At 37.9% G+C, this 20,387-nt stretch overlaps 1 protein-coding gene across 1 annotated transcript; it reads right to left on the bottom strand.

The window, feature by feature from the left end:
• Positions 1-754: 754 nt before the first annotated feature.
• On the bottom strand, positions 755-5,180 carry LOC114028331 (olfactory receptor 10R2-like). Its single transcript, XM_027842579.1, has 2 exons — positions 5,151-5,180; positions 755-1,738 (listed from the first exon to the last, which is right to left on the bottom strand). Exons 1-2 carry the CDS (start codon positions 5,178-5,180, stop codon positions 755-757), a joined length of 1,014 nt encoding a protein of 337 aa, XP_027698380.1.
• Between the last annotated feature and the right edge of the window lie 15,207 nt (positions 5,181-20,387).

Genomic DNA, 20,387 nt, shown 5'->3' with positions numbered 1-20,387 from the left:
CAGTAATAGCTCAACTAGGTCTATATCTCAAAGAGATCAATAAAAAAGTAACAGGATCTATATGTATAAAAATATTTATAGGAGTTCTTTTTGTGGTAGTAAAGAATATGAAATTGAAGGGATGCCCATCAATTGGGAAGTGGCTGAATAAATTTTGGCATGTGATTGTGGTGGAATATTATTGTTCTATAAGAAATGATGAGCAGGTTGCTTTCAGAAAAACCTAGAAAGATTTGTATTAACTAATGGAAAATGAAGTGAACAAAACCACGAAAACATTGTACACAGTAACAGCAATATTGTAATGATGATCAATTGTGAAAGACTTAACTCTTCTAATTAATACAATGATCCAAGACAATTCCAAAGGACTCACAATGTAAAATGCTATCTACTTCCAGAGAGAGAAATGATGAATTCAGCATGAATATTGAAGAATTATTTTTCACTTTATTTTTCTTGGTTTTTGTGCAGAAAGGCTAATATGGAAATATATTTTGCATGACTTTGCCTGTATAATTGATATCATATTGATTGTCTTCTCAATTGAGGGGGAGAGGTTAGAGGAAGGGAGAAAATTTGGAACTAATTTTTCAATTTTTTTCCTTAAAAGCATTTATTTTCAATTACACATCAACAAATACAGTAGTGAAGTGGCAGAACAGCAGCAGAAGACAAACATGAACAAGAACAAGAAGAAATATATAACATAACATAGACAATCAATGGATTTGTCTTTGCTTGGTTTGCTTGATTATAAGGAAGGGCTACTACTTGGACAGTGTGGTGGTAGCTTTCCCCTACTGATAACTTTCCAGATGGCTATCTGAACATCCCTGTTCCTGAGGCTATAAACCATGGGATTCAGCAAGGGTGTGATAACAGTGTAAATCACTGTCACCAACTGGTCTTTGTCAGATGTGACCTTGGATGAGGGTCTCAGGTAGACAAAAGATGCACATCCATAGTGGACTATAACTACTGTGAGGTGGGAGGCACAGGTAGAGAAAGTCTTCCGCTTACCTGCGGTGGATGGAATCCTCAAGATAGTGCTGACAATGAAGCCATAAGAGATGCAGACAAAAATCAATGGGACCACCAGCACCAGTACACCACAAATGAATATGATCATCTCATTGACATGGGTGTCACCACAGGCAAGGTGAATAAGAGGTGAAATGTCACAGAAATAGTGGTTGATCTTGTTAGAGTTACAGAAGGGGAGAATGAAGACCAAGGTGGTGCCAACCATTGACATCAGCAATCCACTCACCCCACAGATAGCTGCTAAGAGTCTGCAGGCCCTCCAATTCATGAGGATTGAATAGCGCAGAGGGTGGCAGATGGCAGCATAGCGGTCATAACCCATTACACCCAACAATAAGCAGTTGTTGATAGCAAAGGAAAGAAAGAAGAACATTTGGATGGCACAGCTGGTAAAGGAGATGGTCCTGAGCATCGAGAGCAGATTGAGAAGCATCTTGGGCAAAATGACAAAGGTATAACAGGTCTCAGACACAGAGAGGACACCTAGAAAGAAATACATGGGGGTGTGGAGGTTGTGTTCGAGGAGGATGACTATAACAATCATGATGTTTCCACAAAGGATGATCATGTAGAGACAGAAGAAGACAGCAAAGAGCACAAATTGCAGTTCCTGGAGGTTGGAAAAGCCCAGCAAAAGGAATTCAGTGACCATGGTAAGGTTCTCTGGAGCAAGCCGTTTCCAGGATAAGATCTGCAAAAAGAAGTGAGAGGAGAAAAGAATGCTCAGTTCTGTGGACTGAGGGAATTAGGGGATATTTATATTTAATTGTCTAGAAAATTGTCACTATCTTGTGTTCATTCAATAAACAATTAAGCAAGGGAAAAAGAAGAAGAGAAGGAGGTGAAATGAGTAACCTCAACAGAAATTACTGTGGTCGTTAAAAAGAATGTGAGTAAGCAAGAGGGGAGTCAAAATACACAATAAGGGACTATAGTCAAATGACTATCAATTGAATAGCGTGGATGCTGTAACCTAGAAAAGAGAAGGTGGTGAAAAAAATACGTATCTTTAAGAATATGGATAGCTGTGATATAATAGAGAGATTAGACTGATTTTGCTTGACCCCAGAGGGCAGAACAAGTGGCAATACACAGAGGCTTCAGAGAGGAAGATTTCAGCATTTATGTAAGGAAAAAGTTCTTAGTACAGCTGAAAAAATAATAGCAATATAGCACTGTGTTCCTGAAACTTTTCACAGGCATTCGGAAGAGTTCGGTTGGCTTGAGGGTTCCAATTGCCTAGAGGAAAAGACTTTTCAAAGATTTAGGGCACAACAAGCATTGAGGTTGAGAGTTAACATTGAAATACAAGAAGGTGATGGTGTGAACCTGAGAGTAAATGCAGAGAAGTCAAACAGATGAGTGGTAAAGCTGTGGACTGAATCTGAGAACCTGGAGGCCAGTCCAATCAATATTGCTTCTTCCCCCGGATTTCCCAAAGGAAAATGGTAACTGTGTCTGGGAGCCCAGTCACAGCCTTCTTTATCTTGTTTAACTGTTTGTTTACATTTCTTTATTACTTGATAATATTTTTAATAAATTACCTAACCATTAGTAGTGGTTATTGGCTAAGCCTTTAAGTTTATGGATTGAGATGGAGAGAAGAGAATCTTGGACATGGATCAAGAGACTTCTCTCTAATTCTGAAGAGAACAAGACAGAGCAGTTTTATAATTTTCAAGTAAGATATGGTCAACTCTAGAATTTTGCTGACAAAAGCTTGCCTCTTCCCTTCTAATACCATCATCAAGGATGCTTTTTATTTGTTTTTTATTATTTTCCTAAATTGTGTATATGTGTATGTGAGAGAGACTTAGACAGTGACAGAGAGACAGAGAAATAGGAAGCAAACTTATATGTCAAAAGTTTTTAGTCACTACTTTTGCAGTAGCAATAAAATCAAAAATTTCCCCCCTACACCTTTAGTATCTTCCCTTTCCTCCTTTAGATAAGAATCAATCCCTCAATGACATCAAAATTGTGTCACTTCTCCCAAAAACATCTTATCTGTACAATTGACCTACTCTAGTTGTTTTTTCCCATCTTTGATCTCTTCAGTGCCATTTCTAACTCCTCTATAAGCAATCTGGTACAATGATGTTAAAATCTGTATACACACATACATACGTATGTATATATATGGATATTTCTCACATATGTGTGTATTTGCAACAATTTTCCATCTGTCTTCTCTCTGTTATCTTTCTAGTTTCATCCTTAAATGTTCTCAGGATCACTTTGCTTAGTTGGACAACTTGCCAAGCATTTTTTTAAATTGGTTTTATCCTTCATCTCTCAAATAATCCAAATGATGCTTAATTCCAATAGTCACTCCCCTGCTAAAGAACTTTCAGTGGATCCTTATTGTCTATGACATAAAATACAACCTCTTTCAGTCTCACCTTTAAGATTCTCCATCATCTGTCTCCCATTTACCCTTTCAGCTCACTTAATAGTGCTTCACGTCTTACTCTGCATTCTGATTTTCACCAGGTTACTTTTCAATTTTATCCAATTTTCCCACAATTCACTAAATTCAGCTGAATGATTGTCCCTCATGCCTAGAATGTCCTCTCTCATCTGTCTTTTGAAATTCATCATTTCCATGAATGTAGACAGCTAAGGTGCCACTTCCTCTTCCAAGATTTACCTAGCTTAATTAGGTAAAAATATTCTCCCTCCGAATTTCCTAGAAATTTGGTCTATCTTTTTCTTGTCTGTCCAACTCTATGTGATTCCTAGATTTTGTCCATGGGGTTTTCTTGGCAAAGACACTAGGATGGTTTGCCATTTCTTTCTCCAGTGTGCCCCCATTTTACAAATGAGGAACTGAAGCAAATAAAGGTTAAGTGATTTGTTTAGACTAACAGAGCTAGTAAGTGTCTGAGGCAGAATTTGAATTCAGATCTTCCTGGTTCCAGGCCCAGTCCTCTATCCACTGCACTGCCTACCTGCCCTCATCTATAAAATAGAAATAATAAAACTTACACTGAAAATATAAGTTCTTTCAATTCAGTTAATAGTCACAGAATATCAGAGTTGGAAAGGATTGTTAATCCTGTCAAGGCCTACTTACTTCTGAATGATAAATTCATCTACAGTATCACTAACAAAAGATCAGTGAGTCTTGGCTTGAAAACCTCCAATTAAAAGGAATATGCCATCTTCCCAGGCAGCACATTCCAATATTGGATAGCTCTAATTGTCAGAAGAATTTTTTTTCCTTACTTTAAGCCCAAGTTGACTTTTCTGCTACTTCTGTCCACTGCTCCTGATTCTGTCCTCTGGGATCAGGGACAGCAAGTGTAATTCATCTTCCACATGATCATCCTTCAAACACTCAATGACAGTTATTATGTCATCTCCCAATTCAATTCTACAATCATGTATTAGGTAATATAGGAAAAGTTTCCAAACTTTTCACTACCCTCTTCATGCACATGCTACAGCTTGACCCGGGGGATAAATTCTCTCATGCATAAAGACATTAGGCACTTAATGTATTATTCCCTCTTAACCTATTGCTTTTTGACCTCCACTCTTTGACTCATGCCAATTCTCTCTTCCCCCAATAGCCTCCTCTCCAATTTCCACCTATGAAAATGTAACCCATTCTTCAAGATCTAATTTAAATGTGACCTCCTATAGGAAGCCTTCTCTTACCTCCTGAGCTGGAAGGGATTTCTTCCTCTTCTGAAATTTTTTCACATGTTATTTTTTCAACATTTATGGAACTTAGCACATGATGCCTTCTATGGAAGATATGTACCTGTGTCCATGTCTCAACTATCCAAATAAGCAGTAAGTTATTTAAGGGTAGGGACTGTTTCTTAATTATTATTTCATCCCTGATACTTAGTACAGTGCCTGGACCAAAAGACCTCAATAACTTTGATGAATGAATGAATGAGTGAGTGAATGAATGAATGAATGTTACATACTTTGATCCTATGTTAAAATCCTAACTCTCTGACATTTTGGTTGAAAGTCTCCAACAAGGTATTTAATATCTTGAGGCCTTATTTATTGCATTATTAAAATAAGGAAATCAGAAAAGATGATCTTTAAGGTTACTCTCAGTTCTAAATTTTATGATCCCTTACCTTGCTGTCCGGTCCCAAGGCTAATGACATTAATCCAGATGGAGTAGGAGGAAGGAAACCCAATGGACTTTCTTCCTGTTCTACTACTTTGTAAATGTGCCATGACGTGTTTTGCATGAATATCCTGTTCTGCTATTTCAGCAAGAAGACAAACTGCTTAAAAATAGAAAAAGAAGGTCATACATGTGTATGTAACTGTGTTTATATGTATATAGATATAGATATAAAAGTCCTTTATTTTCAAGACTGTATATGTATAATATATTCCAAATATAAAATTGATATAGTAAATATATGTGTACACATGCACACTTATACACACACATATATATGGGTGGATGGATGGATGGATGGATGGATGGATGGATGGATGGATGGATGGATAGATAGATATGTCTGTTGAGAATGCCATTTAAGACCAAACACTGAAAAACAAGAATAAAAATCTATCATCTTATTTAATTCTCACAACAATGCTAACTAGTATATTATTATTCATTGTCTGATATGAGTTGGACCAGAAGATGGCTATAGCTGAGACTCTTTACAGCTCTAAAATTCTATGAAACCTATTTTACAGATAATGAAATTAAGACCCAGAGATAGTAAGTGACTTTTCCAAGTTTGGAGAGGTAGCAGTTCAGACCAGGAAGAAAACCTAGATTTTCTGACAGTGAGTCCGCTACTTTCTCTACTCCACCCTCAACGAGGGACCAGAGTGGCTTATTGAGACTGCATAGCCAATCTAAATTACATGGCCAAGGACAATGAAATTTGTACCATTACTGGATGAATGGCCAAGTAACTGACTAAAGGATAGACAGTTGGGTGCAGCAAATACCTCTAGGATCTTTCCCAGACCACTGGACTCACCTCATCACTAGTTAGGCATGTCATCCTAGAAATTGTAGCAGGGGTGTCCCTAGAATGACCCAGGAAAGTGGGATCTAAGGAGAACAAGGCTTTCTACATGGGACAAAAGTCATGTTATGGCCACCCCCGCCCCTTAGTTCAAACCCTCACTGCTTTTCACCTCAAATACTACAATAGTCTTCTAATTAGTCTTCCAGCCTCAAGTCTCTTCACCCACCATCACTATCTATCCTTTACTCTACAGTCAAAGCGATATGTCTAAGCATGTCACTACCCTTACTTAATAAACAACACTGGTTTCCTACTCCCTCCGGGATCATGTATAAATGCTTCAGTTAGGAATTTAAATCTCTTTATAACATTGCCTTTCCTACCTTTCCAGCATCCCCATGTGTTATTTTCCATTATGTACTACACAATTCAGATGCAGTGGCCTAGTTGCTGTTCTTCACACATGACACTCCATTTCTTATCTCTGTGCCTTTGCACTGGCTGTCCCTTGTGGCTAGAATACTCTCCCTCCTCACCTCTACCTCTGAATTCCTTTAAGACTGAGCACCACTTTCTGAAGGCAGCCTTTTTTACCCCCCATAGCTGCTAGTGCCTTCTCTCTGAAATTGTAAGTTATGTTCTCTCTCTCTCTCTCTCTCTCTCTCTCTCTCTCTCTCTCTCTCTCTCTCTCTCTCTCTCTATATATATATATATATACACACACACATATATGTATGTGTGTATGTATACATGTAGAGAGAGTGTATATATATAGAGAGAAAATATACATATATAGAGAGAGAATATATACTCTCTATAGAGAGCATATATCTATATAGAGAGAGAGAATATATAGAGAGTATATGTCTATATATAGAGAGTGTGTGTGTACATATATAGAGAGTGTATTTATATATATATATATTTATATACATGTACTCTTTACGTGGAAAGTATATATAGAGAGTATGTATCTATATATATATATATAGAGAGAGAGAGAGAGAAATACATCTCAAGATATATAGATGTGAGTGTATAAAATTTTGTATTTTCCTAGATAAATAAACTGTCTCCTTCATTGGAATGTGAGCAGCCTAAGGGCAAAAAGTACTTTTTTCCTTTTTTTGTTTTTTGATTTTTGTATCCCTAGTCCTTAGTAGAATGCCTAGCACATAATACATGCTTAATAAATGCTTTACTTGCTTGCTAGCTGACTCTGTCATTCTCTTTGGCTTTCCCTTTTTTATGTAGAAGAGGCTTTACATAGCAATTGTCCAGGGGTCTGGAGTTACAAAGGCCAGGAAGAAGTATCATTAGTGAGGTACTTCTTTTCAGACAAGAGGGTAAGCACAGAAAGGGAGAAACTAATTGAGAAATCTGGATGCAGAATCTTGAACCTGGAAAGGAAGGTAGTTGCAGGTATGTGAATAGCTTGACAGGAGATGGGAGGTGAGAGGAAAGTGAGTTGTCAAGTAGGATAATAAGGATATTTGCCTAAAAAGTGAAGGTGGGACTAAAGTAGGTCCCACACAAGTCACAGGATCTTTTGAAATAGAAAAGCTTCCAAGGAGGACATAAAGTCAGGGTTTGCTTGTTCTTTAGTTTTTCTATGCCTGCCTAGTTGATTATTGAATACAATGATTTCTCAGCACCCATTTCAATGGAAGTATTGCCTCTTCTCCCTTCTTTATTCCCTAACTCAGCCCCATTATTTCCCAGCCTTTACTTCCAGTCTTCAGTCTGCTTTAAGACTTCTTTTTGCCCACCTCCACTCTTGCCTAGTGCTCACCTTCCTCATCTCCTTATTCAAGGATGGCAGAAATAGACCATAGCTCAGAGGAGACCTGGGCCATTCATTAAATGAGCAAATCACTCTTGAGGCATTGGTCTTGCTATCCTAAAGGCAGGAAGGTCCTGATGATTTAAAATCTGCTTGCCCTAAATGGTGTCCTCACCTCATATTCCATATAATAAACTCCAAGGTCCTGCCTCAGATACAAGTACTGGGGTCCAATGACTTGGGAGGTCCTCTCATTTCATTATTGTTCTGTCAGATCCAAGGATCTCCCAACTGAAACTATCCCCAGTATTCTACCAGCCACGTTTTAAGGGTCCTTCCATAATTCCCAGTGCCTATGGCCTCATTGAAGGAGACCCAAGTCCTTCCAGATATTTCTCTATCTCATTGTTCCTACCTCATGTCTTCATACAAGGTCACCTTGACCTCTTCTCCATGGACATTTCTCCAAACTGTCATCCCAATAAGCATTGTAAATGGTCTTTTCTTTTGTCTCTATAACTGATAATCCTAGAACCTTTATCAGAAATTGTGCTACCATGAGCAGTGGGAGTCCTTACTATACTGGATAATTTGACATAGGTCCTTCTACCTACAATTATCTAATAGAATTCAATAGGGACAACCAGAGCTGGGACAATGACCTCAAAGCTCTATTCTCAAGTTGAAAAAATTGAGACATAGATTGGGAAAATTTTCTAGTCTTTTCTTCAAGGTTCCCTGTGGGCTCATTAAGGAGCTGGCAGTTAGTGGAGACCATCAATAGAGCCAACAAATCTCCTCCCTCAGGTTTACCTACCTTCAAGTTCCTAGTTTCTCTCTATCAAGTCTTTGTCACTCTCACCCAACTCCATTTCCTGTGTCTTCTCCTAAGGGGAATGAATAGGTTGTGAAGGATGAAGGTGAGAACTTGGATGAGGAGAGAAAGAAGGGACCCTATAGTTACAACAATTAAAAAACACATCTGGGGAATAGAGGGTAATGGGAAATACTCAGGTCAAGTTACAATGGGCGCCCAAAGGGTCAATAATTTTTTCCTCATCTTACAATAAAAGAGTTCTATGTTCAGGAAATCTTTCCTATTAAATTAGCTGGAGGAAAAATCTTACACAGGTCTTCCTATGAAGCTCAGGAAGGTTCCATATGCCTCCCCCAAATTTCCTCAAAAGAATCCAGCCTCACTTCAGGTTAAAAGAGGACTAAGAGTGATTATTAGGCAGAAGAACCATAACTTCATTTTGGAGATTCCTGAAAGGACAAGCAATCCCACAGACACAGAGAGGGATGAAAGTTTAAAGTAAATCTTGCCCCTCAAAGGTACTCTCTTCACATTCACAGGGATAGAGGACCTGGCCACGAGTGTGCCAGTGTGAAAGATGTTCCATTATATTCATCTGTACCATGTGGCAGATGATTTCTGTAGTCTGCTAAAGTACCCTGAAACACTGCAAAGAACATTGAATCTAAAGACTCAACTTTAAGCACAATTCATTCACTTACTTACAGCTTTATGATATAGAGCCTTTTTGAACCTCAGTTGCTTCTTCTGTAGAATGAAGATAATTACATCACAGGATTATTGTGAAAAAAGATTTTTTTGTAAACTTAAAATGCTCTATGATGTCAGTTATTATTAGAGGAATCTCTTGCCAGCCTCTTCCCACTGTGAGTGTCTGGTCAGTAACTAGTGAGATCTCTTCTTTGAGGAAAAGCTTCAGCCACTCTGCACTTCAGTCCCAACTCTCCAGACTTCTTTTCCTTGTCAGTCCCCTTATCCCCAGAGTCCCTTTACCTGTTCCCACACAACCAGTTCTGGAACCATGCACCATAATCAGCTCTGGAATTGTTCCTGGATGTAGTGTGTCAGTATTCTCCTCTACGATTCTACTTACCATCCTTGCAGATTTCTGAATCAAAGTATTCTTCTATGGTCACTACTACACCTTGAAGATTGTCTCCCCATGAGAATGTAAGCTCCTTGAGGGTAGAGCTGGACTTTGTCTTTTTATATGTATGCCTGCTTAGCACATTGCTTAGCATATTCTAAGCCTTTAGTAAATTCCTTTTCAATCATGTTGACAGGAAGCTGCTTTTCAAGAACTCAGTGCACCTCTAATGGTACAATAAATTCAAGTTTCAGTTTAACTGGTCATCATCCATACCTCTGTTACCTATGATGATGATGATGATGATGATGATAACAATAATAGATAGCACTTATATAGTGCTTTCAGATTTACAAGGTACTTTACAAATATAGTCTCATTTGATCTTCACAATAACCCTGGGAAGTAGATGCCATTATTGTTCATTTTATAGATGAGGAAATTGAGGTAGAAAGAGCTTAAATGACTTGCCCATGGTCACACATCACACAATTTTAAAGGTCTGAAGCCAGATTTGAACTTAGGCCTATCCCAACTTTAAGTCCAATGCTTTTTACCCTGACACATCTAGTTACCTCTCAGTACCAATATTCATAGTTAGGTTCTCTTTACCATAGGAGGAATCTACTTCATTTTTAGGCCACTAGCAAAAACCTATATTCTATGTCAGCCTTAACATTCCAATCACTACAGTGTGGTGGTTTGTACTTGGTTTCAGGGCTCAAGTTCCATCTCTACCACTAAATGAATATTAAGATAAGCAACATAACTTTTTGAGTTCTAGTTTCCTCATCTGTAAAATAGGGATGATAATCCTCTTAACTTTATGAACCATGACAAAGACACCAGCATTGTAGGACCTGCAGGAGAATCATAGGGTGGTAGAAGGTGGAAGGATTGGGGAAAATTGCAAATAAAGGGCTAGTTCTCAGTCCAATGTGGAGACAGCATCTCACTGAAGAACAACTTGGCTAGGAAGGAGGAGTTATTTATCAGCAATGGAAGAGAAGAGTTTACAATTGTTCTAATTTGGGAGTATTGATACATAGGAGAACCATGTCCTTTGTGAAAGTAGTGTACCTCAATAGATAGCATGCTACTTTGAGGAAAGGGAAATAAAACTCTGGGAGGATAACTGGCACTTATTAAGGTGGAAGGACATGGATACGGAAAATAGATTTCATGATAGACAGGAAGGAGATTGGGTTGAGCAGAGGATAGCATCAAACAACAAAATTTTGGACACAGAATAATTTCTATCATGGTAATGCTTCTATACTCATTATCTCCCTCTTAAATTGATGATTCTAAGAGTTAGGAATAACAGAAAACTAAGGGAAGGTGGGTTAAGATCTACAAAGACAGCAATATAGATATTTGCTAGAAAAAGAACAAATAATGTACAGAAATAGAATAAATAAGCAAAAAATAAAAGAATTCAATTAAAGAACAAAAATAGGGAATGGATAAAAAAGAAAGATCAATGAAGATAACAAGGTAATAGAATCCTTTCTTAGAAAAAGGGACAGAAAAAAAGAATAATAAACAAAAGTTGGAGAGGAGAAAAGGAGGAGGATTTTTAACTAAAAAAAGAAGGGGAGAAGGAGAAAGATTTTATAACTAAAGAAGGGAAAATAAATCAATAAATTCAGTAAATCTCCAAAATTAGGGAATTGACAAGAAATTGGTATGGGGAAGAGCACATGATGATGGTGGAGTGGAATCGAGGCAATGCAGCTGGTGGAAAGTGAAGAGATGTTTGAACTTCTGAGACCTTTATAAATGCGAGGTTTGAGAGGAGATTTTTGTTCAATCATCCAATCAAAGGGGCAGAGGCAACTGAGGGTAGTGATAAGGTGTGAGTACTAAAACTGATGCTATCTCTGTGGTGATGAGTTTCCTAGTGATGAGCTTTTCTGGGAGAGGGGTGGAGATAGCAAGGCATGATGATGGTGGAGTCAAATCCAAGGAGTATAGCTCCTGAGAAATGAAGAGTTGCCTGAGATATAAGAAAAAGAAATTCTAAAGATGAGCAAAGAAGAGACAAAACTATCTCTAATTACTGATGATATGATCCTCAGAAAATCCTAGTGAATAAGCAAAGAAACCAATTGAGACAAATAGCTTTAGCAAAATTTCATACCACGAAACTTCCCACAAAATCAACATTTGTAATAGTGATGATAATGATGATGATGTTGGTGGTGGTGATGGTAATGGTGATGGTGATGATAGTGTTGATCCAGGTGGGAAAATAGAAAGGGAAACTACAGAATGCATTTGTGAGTCAATCTATCAAATATTTGTATAAGTTAAATTACAAAATATTCCTTAAAGAAATAAATTATATCTTAAATAAGCATAGAAAGCTCTAACAACAATGGTAGGGTCATATTAAATAATTAAAATGACAATGCCATAAAAGTAATTTACAAAGTTAATGCTATACCAATCAGATTCCTGAAGGGTACTTCATATAGTTGAATAAAGTAATAAGAAAAATCACTTGCAGGAGTACAAATTCTAGGGTATCAAGGGAAAAAAATGAAAAAAGGCCAGAATGAAGGGGAATATCACTTCCACACTTCAAATTATATTATACAATAGCAATGATTAAAACCATTTGGTACTGGTTAAGCTCCTTCTAGCTCAAATTCTATGATTCTATGAAGATATCACAATCTGATTATAGCTGCAGTCATTCACTGAATTGCACTCGTCCTGAATCTGGATTTCTACATTCTGAATTTCTTTATATATGCCAGTGGATGCAACTCTGATAGGAGTTCCTGAGTATCCTGACCAACAATTTCCCCTATACTGCCAAGCTATGACCAAAACATTGACAGAGGCTCACAGCTAGGGTATTTAGTTATAATTTAATGTCATTTTGAAGGTGGTGTCCAGTCAAGTGGCCTACAGGTCTCAGTTACATAACATTTTTATCTCTAGGTGACTTAGAAAAAGGTATAGAAGGCATGCTTCTTAAATTTTCAAAAGCAGTAGGGATAGCTAACAAAATGGATGATTCAAAATCTCTAAATAGAACATAAAAGCCTAAAGATTAAGATTAATGTAATAATAGGAAATTTGTTGTTTATAGACATAAAATCTTGTTTCCAAGTCACATGACCAACAACATATAAAGCATGTATGCATTCTCCAAGTCTCATGATCTCTCAAGCCTCTCCACAACAAGAATTATGCACAAGAGATTAAGTAATATATGCTGTCTTGATTGTCTTAAGGAGGAACTGTAATGAGGCCACAAGTTGATGAATTAAAAGTAGAGAAGGATAATCTCTAATCCCTAATTCAATACTTATTCAATACCCCTTCTCCACCAGCTACCATGATCTGGTATCTAAAAACAACCTGCATACTTGTAACAGAGTTTAATTCTGGCCTCCTTCTTGGGCCACAGAAAACCAAAAGGCCAAAGCTTACTGTGGCTATGACTACACTGTGGCAGCTCTCTTTGCTGTAATAGTACTCAGTCAGAGAAACAAAGAACATAGGGAACTAGTGTAGTATGCCAGTATGTGTGGATTCAACAGACCTGAAGCAAGGGAGAATAGTATCCAATTGGGGGACAGTTCTGTCCAAGATGTCAACTGGGGTAGAAATCTATACTGGAGAAACATGAATTGCCCATAATGGGAGGAGACTAAGGTAGCTTAGAGGCCCAGGTTCCTGGGAAAGTGCCATCAAAATGGAAGGATTCTGAAAATAAGCAACAGGGAAATATAATAAAAAGAACAAATTTCCCAAAGATCTCTGAAGGAAGAAAATTTATCTAAAGACCTTGAACACCAACGGATAAATTCACATGGATGATATCATTAGCACAAGGGAAGATGGCCTCCACATAATCTAAATGAGCCCAGACATCTATGAACAAATACTGCAAGACAGAAGAAAATTAATCAACAACTAATAAGGCCAAAGATCCAATGGATTCTAAAGAAAGCATGGACTCACAGTAGAATATTCCTAAATAGACTTTGCTATTATGACCACATATGGGTACCTTTTCCACCTCTTTTTCAGCTCCTCTTGCATGTTGTCTCCACCTATTAGAATGTAAGTTCCTCATAGGCATTAATTTCCACCAGAAAAGAGAGAGCCCCATACCAGTGGGCTTTGGAATTGGGGTTACATTCCTCCCTTGGACCAAAACTCTTTGCAATCCCTTGTAAAGATTATCTGGGGTAAGTCTAAGTTTATACTATAAAAATATAGTATAATCACAAGCCTCAGTGCCCTAAAGCAATAAGAATAATTTACCTAGTATCCCACATAATCAAGTTTCAATACCATTGAAACTGAAATGAAACAAATGGACGTTAGACATGACACTATAGACGTGTGCAGTAGACATGGCACTATAAAGAGCACCCCCTGGGAAGATACTACAGTGACAACATGCTTAACTACATTCAGGACATGACACATGTACATTACCAAAAGTAAATGAATATCCACAGTACATGGCAATCAATCAAAAGCAACAAGCATGGCTAACTAATAAAGCAAAAGTAGCTAGCTACAACAATAGCACTATCAATAGGCCTATATATAAAGAACAAATTAACTGTAAGCAATTGTGTACCTGCAAAATAGTTAACAATTAGTCATTACTGTGACATGAACATAACACAAAACATATTCAAAGGAACACAACAGCAAAATAAAACAAGCACACTAAAACATCTAGCATTGCACAAGTATAGCAATAAAGATATACAGTTATATGTAAGGCACATTTAAAATGAGCAATCTCTTAGTACTCTTGCCTAGAGACATGTGTAACTATAACTTCTAGTTCACCTGTAATCTCACAACTTCACCTAATGACTATCCTAATAGGTCTAGTTCTATTGTCACTGACATCTCTCTACTCCTATACCTAGCTAGTAGTTCAAATAGGCTGACCATCAGGATGATAATAGACCTGTTTGTCTACACCTGGGCTGGCATCTATGGTGGATATATTTAAGTTCTGTGGATTTAATTTGCACCTAGGTGTCTCTGTAGCAGTTTTGGGTAGTAAAGGAATTGTCTCTGGGCTCAGTCCTTCTGCCATGTAATAATACAGTTTCCTTCACTGGAAGCCTCATTTTCAGTGACTGTATCTGGATTAGACAGTATTTGTACAACTAGTAGATAGTTCCCTTTTTCTCAGCCTTTACATGAGTGTCCATCAGTTCTCTCCACCTGATCATTAGAAAGTCCAACTAACTCTGATATGGGCAATAGGCAGTTGCAGTGCACAATCCTAATAGAGCCCTTTCCATTCTCTGGGGCTATTTTGTAAATAGGCAAATTGCCAAATCTCTCAATAACTTTGTATGCATTAGCTTTTCATTGATCAGTGAACTTGAAAATCCCTGGACAGATGGACTGATCTGTTTTAGTTCTTTTGGTCAAAGTTTAGTAATCAACCTACAACTTATCCTTTCCACGTTGTGACTTTACACATGGAAGTTTTGATATATCATGGGTTGGGATAAGAAATTAAATGGGAATTTTTCTGTGAGTTTTTGGAAGCCACAGGTGACGCGTGAAAGCCAGCAGATGACCCAGAAAAGTTTAGAACTCAGAAATGCTTAATACACACATATGTATATGTATATGCATATATATGCATATATGTATGCATACATATAGTGCAATATAAACATATTTTGTCTTTTAATATCATGATGATCCAGACTTCTTCTCTGGTACAAATGGAGAACCATGAAATCTTATGCAGATTTTCCAGATTGCAGGGGTGCCACACCTTTAGCCCTCACAATGTAGAAGGGATAACTATACATTCTTCTTTTTCCATTTTTCTTAGGCACCACCACTATGGTGACACATAAGGACTGCTGGATTCTGTGATGATGTCTTTAACTAGCATGTTTTTGAAATGGTTTCTGAGATCTTCCATCAAAGACAGAAGAATGATTCTAGATCTTTGCTTGAATGGTCAGGAATTAGTGGACTAGATTCTATGGGTTGCACCTCAAGCACATCCCATATTCCACTTATGCAATGAGAACATTCCTGTCTTCTTGCTGAGTTCCAGCCCCAACCTATCCTTTCACTGCTGTAGTACTGGGGATAATCAAAGTCAAATATCTCTGGATTCATCTCAAAGGATAAAGTTGGGGTTCCTAGAGTGTTCACTGGAACCTCTTGCTTCTATCTTTTTGTGAGCTTTAGCACAGTCTTGCATTGATGCTCAAAATATGCCAGTATTGGTTGCCAGCTTGTTGCCTACAGTATCCTGCTAGAATTTTGAAAAGAGTAGAGTTGGTTCCAATCAGTGCTGATACTTTAGTGTTGGGGATCTGGACATACCAGAACCAGTGTCTGTTGATACCAACCAGATTTCAAACTCACCAATACATATCTCAAGTATGGATAGTCTATTACTCCAACTAAGTCTAAGCCTTGTCATAAGCCTTAAAATTATTTTACTCAAATATCTATCATAACAATCAGAAAATGAAGGTAATTTGATATTTACTGTCTAGGACAGCATTGCAGTCTACATTCTTAATTTTTATCATCACCTCTGCACAAAAGTCCTATAAATCCAGGGAGATTAGACCTGAAAGTAATTGATGATGAGGTCAATGTGACTATCCTTGGGGACCAAGGTGACCTCCTCCCTTAACCCTATTCCAGTTTCCCAAAGCTTGATCAAAAGATTTTTACTTTTTCATGAACAATGCTGTGTTCTCTTCGTTAGTATATCCAACATCAGTATAATCATCTAATCCAGAATTATGACAAAAAGTGGATGTTGTCATGACAATTAACTGATGGAGGTATTCTAGTATCACACTTTAGTGCCCTCCATTCCTTCCAAGGAGAATGAGATTGTGCACTGCTCCATCTCTTACCTCATTGTCTTGCTCTGTGACTGCAGCTCAGCATTGGTGATGCTGTTGTTCTACTTTGCTCCTGTGGCCCACACTCAAAAAAGCCTAGAGCCCACTGAGGCTAAGCCCTGTAGATTATATTGACCCTACAAGCTCAGGAATACCAGATCTCACTTCAGTTATTATTGGCTATGGTTCCTCTGCCTGTATGAATCTGATGACATCACCTGTGTGAGTAACACATACTAAGACCTGGAACAGTCTTTGTTATTGTTCATTCATTTCAGTGATGTCTGACTCTTCATGACCCCATTTGGGGTTTTCTTGGTGAAGATACTGGAATGGTTTGCCATTTCCTTCTCCAGGTCATTTGACAGATAAGGAAACTGAGGCAAACAGGGTTAAGTGACTTGCCCAGGGTCACATAGCTAGTAAATTTCCTATGAGTCTTCCAGAATTCAGGTCTGATACTCTATCCACTGTGACACCTAGCTACCCTAACAGTCTATGCAGTGTAATTTTCCCTAAAATTTTAGGATCCACAGTACCTATTTTAGTCTCAGCTCTCATTTCTCCACAGTGAGGAGGAACTCAATAGGCTTTTCTCCTTTGCACAACACCATATTAGAAACAAAATTGACATAGAAGTATTCTAACCCACCTTTCTCAAATATCTTAGTTAAGGTTTTTATGCATTCATGCCAGTTAACATTTGGCTTTACCTTTATGAGGGCATCCATAGCCTTTGCAACTATCCCCCTTTAGGCTATCTGTTAGTCTCACCACTTAGTCTGGCTTAGAAACTTTCTTTCTAAATTAAAAAAAAAAAGTTTTCTAGCCCTCAGAGTGCTTGCCTGAGGCAATCCTCATTCAAAGCAAAGAGCTTGGTAAATTGGGGGAAAAAACTGATGGCTTTAGGATACACTAATCTCAAAAACAATCTAGGGAGAAGACCATTACTATAATGAACACACTGTCAATGTAAAATAAAGAAGACTGCCAAAACAGCAAAAACTAGGGTCTTTTAACAAAAGCAAGAAAATTGCAATCCAGGCTCATCATGCAGTACCAGAGTACTGGAGTGCCCAAAATAGACAGAGAAGGGGCAGGGTTAAATATATTTCAACAGGGAGGAAGTCTCATGGAAGGCACAGCCTTTAGAAGCTGTTACATAAGTTATTTTGTATAATAACCAAAAGTACATAGAGAAAGCTGGGGAATATTGGGAGGCAAGGGGATGGGGGGGGGGCAGTGACATCTAGTCAGGACAGCAGGCTTAGGCTCCAGGTGTAGCAACAGGGAAACTAGTTTGGACCTGCTACAATCATGGAGTCGTGATCAAAGTCAGGTGGCCTCTCCTGATGTCTGTATTCAACATTCTTTAAAAAAAAAAAAAAAGAAAGAAAACACTGGTTTCAATAGTCCACTCTTAACTAGTTTTAATCAACCTCAGGCAATTTGTAGCTCTAGGATCAAGCAAGATCAACAGTTTCATTCAACCTTCCCCTATCTTGGTCAAGACAGATTTCATCACTGACCAGGAGGGACGTTGAGTCATTCAATGAGCTGTTGGACCATGACAGTATCAGTAACATAGACCCAATATGAGAAGGAACCCATAAACATCACTTAATTCCACCCTCTTCCAAAAAAGGAGCAAAAGATAGACAAGGAGAGAAAGCAGTTCCTGAAAAAGAGGGTAGACAACATCCCAAAGGCTAGAAGTGGAGCCTACTTTTTCCTGGCCCTAAATAGATTGAATTTCACAAATTATTTAGTGATAGAACTGACTCCAAAGAGACACCCTTGTTTGTATTAAAATGTTCCATGTCTGAAAATCTTTTTTTTTTGGCATTTTTTATGGTAATTTTTAATTTATTTTTTTGTTCTCAACATTTACTTCCACAAGATTTTGAGTTCCAAATTTTCACCCCATCTCACCCCTCCCCCCACCTCAAGATGGCATGCATTTTGAATACCCCTTCCCCTAGTCTGCCTTCCCTTCTATCTCTCCCCCCCTTCTCTTATCCCCTTCCCCTTCAATTTTTGTGTAGGGCAGGATGGATTTCTGTACCCATTTCCTGTATTTCTTATTTCCCAGTTGCATGTGAAAACATTTTTTTAAAATGTGTGTTTTTAAAACTTTGGGTTCCAAATTTTCTTTCTTCCTCCCTCCCTTGATAAGGCAAGCAACTAAATATAGGTTATATATGTGCAGTTATGTAAAACACTTCCATAGTAGACATGCTGTGAAAAACTAACTCTATTTCCCTTAATCCTATCCTGCCCCCCCCATTTATTCTATTCTTTCTTTTCACCCTGTCCCTCCTCAGAAGTAGTTGCTTCTGATTACCCCCTTTCCCAATCTGCCCTCCTCTCTATCATCTCCCTACTCTCTTGTCCCCTTCCCACCCCCATTTTCTGTAGGGTAAGATAGATTTCCATACCCAATTGAGTGTGTATGTTATTCCTCCTTAAGTCAAATCCTATGAGAATAAGATTCACTTATTCCCTCTCACCTTCCCCCATATCCCCTCCACTGTAAGAGCCATTTCTTTTCTGTTTTTTTTCTTGTGAGAAAATTTACCCCACTCTACCTCTCCCTTTCTCCTTCTCCTAGTATAACGCTCTCTCACCCCTTAATTTTATTCTCCAGATATGACCCCTTCATTTTCAACTCACCATGTGCCCTCTATCTATCTATATCTATATATATGTAATATAATTTTTCCCCTCCAACTACCCCAATACTGACAAAGGTCTCATGAGTTACAAATATCACCTTTCCATGCAGGAATATGAACAGTTCAACCTTAATAGGTCTCTTATGATTTCTCTTTCCTGTTTACCTCTTCATGTTCCACTTGAGTCTTGTATTTAAAAGTCAAATTTTCTGTTCAGCTCTGGTCTTTTCATCAAGAATGCTTGAAAGTACTCTATTTCACCTAATGATAATTTTTTCCCCTGAATGATTATACTCAGTTTTGCTGGGTAGATGATTCTTGGTTGTAATCCTATCTCCTTTGCCCTCTGGAATATTATATTCCATGCCCTGCAGTCCCTTAATGTAGAAGCTGCTAAATCTTGTACTATCCTGATTGTGTTTCCACAATATTTGAATTGTTTCTTTCTGGCTGCTTGTAATACTTTCTCCTTGACCTGGGAATTCTGGAATTTGGCTACAATATTCCTAGGAGTTTACCTTTGGGGATCTTTTTCTGGAGGAGATTGGTGGATTCTTTCAATTTCTATTGTACCCTCTGGTTCTAAAATATCAGGATAGTTTTCCTGGATAATTTCTTGAAAGATGATGTCTAGGCTCTTTTTGGATCATGGCTTTCAGATAGTCCAACAATTTTTAAATTCTCTCTCCTGGATCTATTTTCCAGGTCAGTTGTTTTACCAATGAGATATTTCACATTCTTTTCTAATTTTTCATTCTTTTGGATTTGTTTTACAGTGCCTTCATTTCTCATAAAGTCACTAGCTTCCAATTGCTCTATTCTAATTTTTAAGGAAGTATTTTCTTCAGTAATCTTTTGGACTTCCTTTTCCATTTGGCCAATTTTGCTTTTTAGGGCATTCTTCTCCTCATTGGCTTTTTGGACCTCTTTTGCCATTTGGGTTAGGCTATTTTTTAAGGGGTTATTTTCTTCAGTATTTTGTTGGGTCTCCTTTAGTAATCTGTTCACTTGTTTTTCATGATTTTCTTGCATCACTCTCAGTTTTTCCTCTACTTCTCTTACTTGCTTCTCAAAATCCCTTTTGAATTCTTCCAAGGCCTGGGACTGATTCATATTTTTCTTGG

The sequence above is a fragment of the Vombatus ursinus genome, unplaced genomic scaffold (genome assembly GCF_900497805.2).
Source record: "Vombatus ursinus unplaced genomic scaffold, bare-nosed wombat genome assembly UNPS02004892.1, whole genome shotgun sequence".
NCBI lineage: Eukaryota > Metazoa > Chordata > Mammalia > Diprotodontia > Vombatidae > Vombatus > Vombatus ursinus.
Note: the sequence above shows the minus strand (reverse complement) of the source record. Positions and strands in the feature narration are given on the sequence as shown.

What these genes read in the sequence shown, in the direction of transcription:
- LOC114028331 (XM_027842579.1), bottom strand. Translation starts at nt 5,180, where the DNA reads ATGTCATTAGCCTTGGGACCGGACAGCAAG. An exon ending in CCTTGGGACCGGACAGCAAG is followed by an intron (nt 1,739 to 5,150) that starts GTAAGGGATCAT and finishes TTCTTTTTGCAG; the next exon opens with ATCTTATCCTGGAAACGGCT.